The sequence below is a fragment of the Anarhichas minor genome, unplaced genomic scaffold, assembly GCF_050575085.1.
Source record: "Anarhichas minor isolate MPS153535 unplaced genomic scaffold, ASM5057508v1 ptg000007l, whole genome shotgun sequence".
Taxonomy (NCBI): Eukaryota; Metazoa; Chordata; class Actinopteri; order Perciformes; family Anarhichadidae; genus Anarhichas; species Anarhichas minor.
The window spans coordinates 3,925,669-3,935,000 of record NW_027466453.1 but is presented as its reverse complement, the minus strand read 5'-3'; the positions used below and the strand labels follow the sequence as shown (position 1 = coordinate 3,935,000).

At 40.5% G+C, this 9,332-nt stretch overlaps 1 protein-coding gene across 1 annotated transcript in view; it reads left to right on the top strand.

The window, feature by feature from the left end:
• naa60 (N-alpha-acetyltransferase 60, NatF catalytic subunit) overlaps positions 1–5,628 on the top strand; it is a 13,732-nt gene extending 8,104 nt beyond the window's left edge. The window contains exons 5-7 of the mRNA XM_076083059.1: positions 2,566–2,800; positions 3,484–3,650; positions 3,777–5,628. Of these exons, the coding sequence (XP_075939174.1) occupies positions 2,566–2,800; positions 3,484–3,640 (392 nt within the window). The 3' untranslated portion in view covers positions 3,641–3,650; positions 3,777–5,628. The remainder of the gene's footprint in view (positions 1–2,565; positions 2,801–3,483; positions 3,651–3,776) is intronic.
• Positions 5,629–9,332: the final 3,704 nt, after the last annotated feature.

The following is a 9,332-nucleotide window of genomic DNA, read 5'->3' as shown; positions in this document are numbered from 1 at the left end:
GTCATAATGATGAGATAGAAAGTCATAATGATGAGATAGAAAGTCATAATGATGAGATAGAAAGTCATAATGATGAGATAGAAAGTCATAATGATGAGATAGAAAGTCATAATGATGAGATAGAAAGTCAAAATGATGAGATAGAAAGTCATAATGATGAGATAGAAAGTCAAAATGATGAGATAGAAAGTCATAATGATGAGATAGAAAGTCAAAATGATGAGATAGAAAGTCATAATGATGAGATAGAAAGTCATAATGATGAGATAGAAAGTCATAATGATGAGATAGAACATCATAATGATGAGATAGAAAGTCAAAATGATGAGATAGAAAGTCATAATGATGAGATAGAAAGTCAAAATGATGAGATAGAAAGTCAAAATGATGAGATAGAAAGTCAAAATGATGAGATAGAAAGTCATAATGATGAGATAGAAAGTCATAATGATGAGATAGAAAGTCATAATGATGAGATAGAAAGTCAAAATGATGAGATAGAAAGTCATAATGATGAGATAGAAAGTCATAATGATGAGATAGAAAGTCATAATGATGAGATAGAAAGTCATAATGATGAGATAGAAAGTCATAATGATGAGATAGAAAGTCATAATGATGAGATAGAAAGTCATAATGATGAGATAGAAAGTCAAAATGATGAGATAGAAAGTCAAAATGATGAGATAGAAAGTCATAATGATGAGATAGAAAGTCATAATGATGAGATAGAAAGTCATAATGATGAGATAGAACATCATAATGATGAGATAGAAAGTCATAATGATGAGATAGAAAGTCAAAATGATGAGATAGAAAGTCAAAATGATGAGATAGAAAGTCAAAATGATGAGATAGAAAGTCAAAATGATGAGATAGAAAGTCATAATGATGAGATAGAAAGTCATAATGATGAGATAGAAAGTCAAAATGATGAGATAGAAAGTCATAATGATGAGATAGAAAGTCATAATGATGAGATAGAAAGTCATAATGATGAGATGGAAAGTCATAATGATGAGATGGAAAGTCATAATGATGAGATAGAAAGTCATAATGATGAGATGGAAAGTCATAATGATGAGATGGAAAGTCATAATGATGAGATGGAAAGTCATAATGATGAGATGGAAAGTCATAATGATGAGATTGAAAGTCATAATGATGAGATAGAAAGTCATAATGATGAGATGCTTAAACACACAGTCCTAGAAGCAGCTCTTTGGCTGGTTACTGTACATTTGAAATGGAAATGTATTGTGAGTACATTGAAGTGAGTACTTTAAACGTGGCTTTAAAACACATGAAATACTTCATGTGGGATTGTGCAAACGCACCCTTGAAAGGATTTTAAGCTTTGAACAAAGTTATCGTATTAACTTGTGTTTGATATTTGTCTTTGATATTTTCTTTAATAGTTTGATAGAATAATGTGGGTTTCTTAACCCTAAATTAAAAGGATTTAAGTTATAATAACAGAAATGTGCTTAAATATATTTTTACATTTATATAACTATATATAGCATGTACAATATTTTTACACTTGAATAAACAATAATCAAATGCAGAGAGTTATTTAACAATATGTTAGGAGTAGTTATATTTACAACCAGCCCTTTGTGGGCAACCATGATGCTGATGTGGCCCGGAGTGAAAATGAGTTTGAGACCCGTGCTGTACGACAACCCCTACATGCCTGCCCAACTGCTGAAACACACAGGAAGTCGCTCGTTGTAGTTTTCCCCGCTTATTGGCAATGTGACTTCCACTTTCATGCGGCTTTATGGACGAGGATTAACTCATAACTAATAGATTTATCGTCCATAAATCCACTCAGAAATCGTGGAAAAATAGACGCTCCTCTCGACTTCACAACTTGCCTGAGAATCATCACCTTTTTTCAGTTTTCTTCAGTATCTGAGTAATCCACTGACATCCACGGGTACAGTAGAACAGGAACCGCATGCTTTTAATGGCGGCCGTTTGCCAAAATGTTAACAAATATAGGCTAAAAACAAAACAAGGCTCAAGTCATAGACAGATGTCACAATGATGATGGATGAGCGGATTTAAATGTATTGAAATTTTACAGTGCACTGGTCTAGCCAATGTATCTATAAATTCAAACGTGAGAGCACACACCAGCTGAACAAGCCTCTGATTGTAGGCTCATTCCTGTCACAGCCGGACTACGGTGATACCATTTGCATGTCCCACGAGTTTTGCCTTACTCGACCCACTTTTATCACGCCACTTTGAGATACGTTTGAAACTCAGGCTACAGCACGTCGGTCGGTCGGTCTCCGCTCGCGATGCGCAGGACGCGGCATTGGTACATTTTGATGTACGAGGCCGTTCTAGGCAGGTTAGCCACGTAGCTCTGAGTTTGTATTTGTTCAAAATACCTCCAGTCTTTGGTCCAACAATCGGCAAGGCTTTAAATGTGCCGACTGAGACTGGGTAAAAAAGGGAGTCTGTTTTATTTTGGCTCTTGGAATGACCTGCAGACTAGACTCATCTCATCCTACACCCCCCCCCCCCCCCCCCCCCCTTCTACCAATCCAGGCTCCCTACTGCTGGACAGTCTGAAGGAGCACATCTCAACCACGGCCCAGGACCACTGTAAGGCCATCTACCTGCACGTCCTCACCACCAACAACACTGCCATCCACTTCTACGAGAACAGGGACTTCAGGCAGCACCACTACCTGCCCTACTACTACTCCATACGAGGCGTCCTCAAAGATGGATTCACATACGTGCTCTACATCAACGGGGGTCATCCGCCCTGGACGATATTATATCCTTTATGTGGAAGCGGGAGCGAGGAGACACTCGCTCACTATTATATTTATATATATATATATATATATATATATATATATATATATATATATATATATATATATATATATATATATATATATATATATATATATATATATATATATATATATATATATATATATATATATATATATATATATATATATATATATATATATATATATATATATATATATATATATATATACACACATATTTCCACTCATGTCACGACGTCTGTGTGGACGTTCTTCAGCGTGAGTGGAGGAGCAGCATAACAGTAGCTCTAAGCTGCTTATATTTATACTTATTTTAAATACGATTAAAACTACTGATGACAGGATTTGTTTTAATCAAAGCAAACGATTAAATATAAATACAATCATTTATTTCCTAATCATTTGAATTGGTGTGTTTTATGTGAATAACCACAATAGATGACAATAACAAAGTAAAACAATAACATTTCTAATTTTTTGATGGTTTTCACCGACTTCGGGAGAGTTGAAATTATATTCCGGAATGATGGTGAAAAAGAGAAAATCCTAATTGTCAGGTCAGACTTTTAAAAATCGGAAAACGGATTCAGCCGAGGAAGTTACAATGAGTGCATCTCTAAATATAAATGTTCCCATTTTCTTTGACCTCCTGTCCCACTGACTATATCCAGCACATCGGTTCCACCCTGGCCAGCCTGAGCCCCTGCTCCATCCCTCAGAGGCTGTACCGGCAGGCCCAGTCCCTGCTGCGCTCTCTGCTGCCCTGGTCCAACATCGCCTCCAAGACCGGCATACAGTACAGCAGAACAATGTGACGATGACAAGGTGGGCGGGAGCTGTGCTGACAGGAGCATACATTAGGAGCTAACGACGTGACTTTTTTCTTTCTGTCTATTGATGGATGTTTGATTTTCCTCTTTGTCTCTCTTCTGTTTCTTTCTTTTTTTGCAGGAGTGCCACCGTTTCTCACCAGTCTTCCCCTGTACACACCCAGATGTACGCGCACACTCGCATCCTCGTAACGGCGTTCCCCGCCCTGTGTTTGTCGCGGGACTCAGGTTCCACCTGCGGTTGACCGCTCACACGCTCGAATATTATCCCCGATTTCCAATGCGCGCTTGTCGCTGTTCCCACGAGATTTGGGTTTGCCAGCCGTAGGTCCGCTAAACAGGGTTGTCGCATTGCGATGTTGGATTTCACGCTGGCAGACGGGTGTGATCTGGTGAAACCGTGGGATTTCTTTGAACGATTGTCTCAATTCTACCCCGTATATACTACTACTACACTATCCCATAGTTACTAAAGTAACCTGTGTACTTGTGTATGCCAAAGCCGAGCAGTGTGGGACCCGCTTTCTCCCCAGGCAGCGGAACAAAGCGAAGGACCTGGTTCAGATAAACCACGGACGGCAAACACAGGTCGTAGTTTTGGTGTGAAAAGGGTGTAACACACACACACATGCACACACAGTGGGAACCCGACAGAGACTAAAGGTTCAACCCTGCCTATCGTTCTGTCTCCTCTCCTCCTGTCCACCACTGTCACAGAGACTATGTATACTGTTTGTATATTATATATACTAAGCTAATATATAAATTTATCTCTATGTATGTCTGTTCTATGCTGTCGGTAGGCCTAGTTCAAAGATTACCCACCCTGTCCCCTTTTTTTAAGTGTAGACTGAATCCAGATTCAATTCCACTTTGTAAAGTAGAGACTCAAGAACACGTTAAGTTGAATTGCTACTTGAATCCAGCTACGCTAGCAGGCTAGAAGGGTAGAATAAAGCTAACTACACGCAGGAAACGTTGGGACACAATGTAGATGGGGTGATATATTAAGTAGCAACTTCAAAAGGGATTCTTCCCTTTTGAAAATTCACGATATCGTCTGATTCGCCGTGTGCAACAACTGAACTGGGATCTGCACTCGTGGCATGGGTACAGAAACATATGAACATGTTATGGATTTACTGCAGGCGCAAAGTGTACAGACACCTCACACACCACGCGGTTCTGCAAGTCCGGTGACTTTCTACGCCGTTTCCAAATGTTGCCCGTGTGTAGTTCATGCAAGAGTGAGGGGGAGTCGCTCGGGTCCATATTTTAGAGGTTTTAAATGGCCGCAGCCCTGTCCCGTCTGCTCCATGGCTGTAAAATTGCTGCTAATGTAGAGAAATGTCCACTTTGTTGTTTTTTTTCCAGATTTTTTAAAATACGGCCAAGATCAGATTTTTAGGTGGGCCTGTAAGTAGAGATGAGACAAATTAAGTAATGCTTACCCAACACACACATCACACACCTCGCATGCCTGCGTGCATGCAGGTGTGTGTGTCCGTGTGAGTATTTATGCACACACGGTCCGAATTTAGCCCCCGGCGAATGCAAAATGTTGGTCCGATCAGTCCGCGGAGAGACGAATGAGTGAAGTTTTCCCGACATGTTGACTGTGAGTTTGTCAGTGAGCGACATTGTAGTTTCTCAATTCTAATGCGTTCTGTTGCACCTGATCCAATGTATACGTCAGTGAGCAAGTAGATTTGATACGGGGCATAGCACTGAAAGGGGTCAGGGTATCCGTGTGACAAGATGTGCGTTTGCTGTAAAAAGGTGAAGGTTCATCCGTTAACGAGTCGGGTAACTCAAAAGTAAATTTCAGACATTGTGTATGCAATAAATTTGTTTCATTTGACTGATTGTAAAGACTGAGTCAGTGTGACTATTCCTGCTGTATGACTATTTTATTATCGTTATTATTTATACCCTTTCTTTGTGATTGTCATATTACATTGTCATAAACCTGAGCTTTGTTTTCATTCACAATATGCCAACTGTTTGTCTTAAACTTAAACACTCCGGTGATGTAATATTGCGCTTCCATACATTTGATGGGACTTGAGAGAGATTTAAAGATGGAATGGTTCAAAGCAAGGCAGCAGAGATCTCCTGACGTTTGGCTCCTAACCTCCCAGAATTCAACGTGATGGCATCTTTTGTTCGTCTCACCGTAGAGAGTTCTAACATGAACCCAACATAAAGGGTTATACCTAGAACATTCTGTGGAAGGTTCCATCCAGAAACCCCTATGAGAGGTTCTATACAGAGTACCCTTCTGTGGTGTAATGGTCCCATCCAGAACCTCTCCGAAAGGTTCTATTCAGAACCTTTTCCACATTCAAAGGGTGCATTCAGGGTTTTTTTACCGAAGGACACTTTGATATTCCAAGTGTTTTATCTAGAACCCACCCAGGGCAGTCAATCAACAACAATATAGATACATTGTGAAAGGCTTCCATTGTGTCCTTAACACCTAAAACATCTGGTGCCACACGGGCAGGATAGCAGCGTTAGCATCCTGCCAAAACATTGCATCTCAAGAACCTCAGCACTTGTAGGAAAAGGATAACATTTTTCTTTTTTCTTTTCCATTAAGCCTCGTTAATTTTTAATATTGAGTGCATATGAAGTAGCATTACTTGGTCCAGGACCATGAAGGTTTTTCTGCACATGATTTCAACTATGGGTTAAAAGAAAGAAGGAAAGAAGCAGGTTTTGGTTCCCGCACACTACCAGTTTGTTTCTTGTTCTCTACGTTGTACTTTTTGTTGTTAATGAACTGATGCTCTTGTTGGGGGCAATTTGAGGAATGTGTTTGTGGCTGAAGGAACATTTAGAAGGACTTTTTTCTCTTCTCAAACCTTTGAGAAAACCTCATCTTCCCATGATAAGCTGCCTTGGGGAGACAATAACGGCACCGGATTTTGGCTTATGCTTCAGTTTGAAATATTCAATACCCCAAAGAGACAAATTCAAACTGATCTTATACACAGAAATAAAATGTAGGTCTCTAATGTGGTAAATCTGATATGTTTGGTAGATGGACAGCCACAACATTAAAATGTCCAATCATTGGTCTACTTCATACTCGTACTATCTAAGCATTAGTGTGGGGTTGGTTTCCAATGGAAAGCTCAGACTGGATCTATTTTTTCTTCTAGTAATCTGATATCAAAAGGCCAAGAGAACCATTTGTGGTACGCCGCTGCAGCAGCCATTGTTTGTGCTGCTGTCCAACGGCCACCAAGATGTTCTCAGTATTGCAGACAATCTAAAACTATCATTAACGCTCAGTCACCATAGAACTGATGAAGCATGCAGCGCATAGATTTCTTATCAAATTTAACTGTGTCAGAAGAATACATTGCCAGCGTCTAAACTTCATTGATTTTTCGTTTTTGTGATTGGCACAAAGTATTGAGTATTTAAAAAAAGTGGTGAAAATATTGATGTAAACACTTAATAATAATATTCACCAAATTTAGGCTATTCAAATTTAAGGTTGACATACCAGGACACAAAGTCAGGCGGGTTCATCATCTGGAAACCACGAATGTCCGACTGAAAGTTGATAATCCACCCTATTGTTGGGCTACTTCAGTCTGACAAAATTAAAACTAAAATTCCAGAGTGCCAGAGCAGTTATGAGCTGCTTTTTGGAAGTCAACCTCCTTTGTGTCTGTGTAGTGACTTCTCTTGAAAGTCCTTTTTCACAAGGTGTGTTTTCTTTTATGTCGCCTAACCTCTGTACATGTGAAGGCGGTTATATCTCTGGCTCACCCTTTGTTCCTGCCGCCGCCTCTGCTCTCTTTGTTTTGTTCCCCTCGTGAGTTGCACAAAAGGGATCAGCAGTCTCTGGTGACGATGAAAGAGACCAATTAAAAAAGGAATTCTACCGTATAGTCATTGTTCTTTGCACAGCTGCTTTATTTCGGCTGCAATTATTGGAGCTGGGCGATGCGTTTTTATCAGCGTCTCATTACACACAGTAATTTGCAAACGCCTATGTCACCAAAGAAACACATTTACAGAAGTCCAGGTCCCATTTCTTTCAGTTTCAATGCAGTTCGGTCTCCCTCTGCTGAATGAGGGGAGGTGCTTCACGTGAACCATGTCACCTTTCCAGTTCAACCAGTTCATGTTCTGGGTCATCTCTCACAGCACATTCTCTTTTAGAGTAAAGTGCCTCATGTGTAGCTACAGGTGTAACAGATGCACCAACACAAGCAACTCACTCTCTGTATATAAATATGTGTGTCTGTATATATACGTAAACACATATAAAACGCATGTAGGTAGGCTTTCTACAACCGATACAATGTTACAGACACGTGACTTGACTCCATCAATTTGTCGTTCTTCCTGGGCAAACAACAGACGCCATGCTGTCTCATGTTGTCTCGCCGACGTCCTCGTTGAAGACGCATCCTGCCCGTCCATTGGTTGTCCTGCTTCCTATGTTTTGATAAAAAGCTCCGCCCGTACCAGCAGTTGGAAAGAGCACCTGGCACTAGGATGCCAGTGCCCCCAGCTGTCTACTTCCAGCAATCACATCAGCCAGCCTCAGCAGGGGGAACGCCAGCACCCTCAGTCGCCTACGTCAGCGATCGCATCAGCTTTCTCTATAGCCAGGGGGGCTCCTGGCACAGAGATGCCAGGTTCTTCTGTCCTTCAGCTTCACAAATACCTCGAGTTCCTCGGAATCACTTTCTTCCTCTTTGCCACATACTGCACCAAACACCGACTCCTCTCCTTCCTGGGCCACCTCAACCATTCTTTATCTCTCACCTGCTATCAACCGGACAGTTCAAAACCAGGCTGAGCTCTGTCTCTGGCTCAACCTTCACGCTATAAAATAGTGAAGTTTTAATATGTTTTACTCTTACCATTATTTACTTATCCGTCCATCCATCCGTCCGTCCAGGAATTAGTCCTTTGTTGTTTTCAATAATGATTGATGATGATGGGGCACTGTGGGAAAGAGGTAGGAACGTGGAATATGTTGTGAAACAGATGCAGGAAACAATCAAACGAGTGGAACAGTCATTGGGACGGGGGTTTCAATTTCCTGTTGAGAAAACAACTACACTTTTCTTTACAAGAAAAAAAAATGGAACAGAGGTCAAAATGCATTTATGTGGCATGGAGCTGAAAAGGATAGACTCGTTCATATTTTTAGGAATGTGATTTGATGCCAGGCTCACCTGGAATGTACATATTGGGAAACCTGGATGTAATCCAAGCACAAGCATTACAGATATGTAGTGGGCCTTTTAAAACAGGTGTACCTGCATTGTATAGAAATGGGGGAGATGCCATTGGAGTTGAGAAGAATGCAGATCATGATGACATATTGGGTCAGTTTACAGTACAAGGACATGACAACATCTGACAATAAGTTCTATTGAGTCATGCTGGGAACATGAAAAAAGGCCAACAGAGAGCTTTGGTTGGGTTGTTCAGAAGAAGGCTAGTGAATTGGGTTTACTGGATAGAAGTTATTCTTCCATTGTGGTTCTGCCAGTTATTCCTCCCTGCCACAGCCAGAAATTGATCTTGGCCTCCTTGAACTGATGAGATGAACGTTATTTACAGATTAATACAGATGGATCTAAAGACCTTAAGACTGGTAGAACAGCAGCAGCAGCAGTAATCCCAGAATTCAATGTTG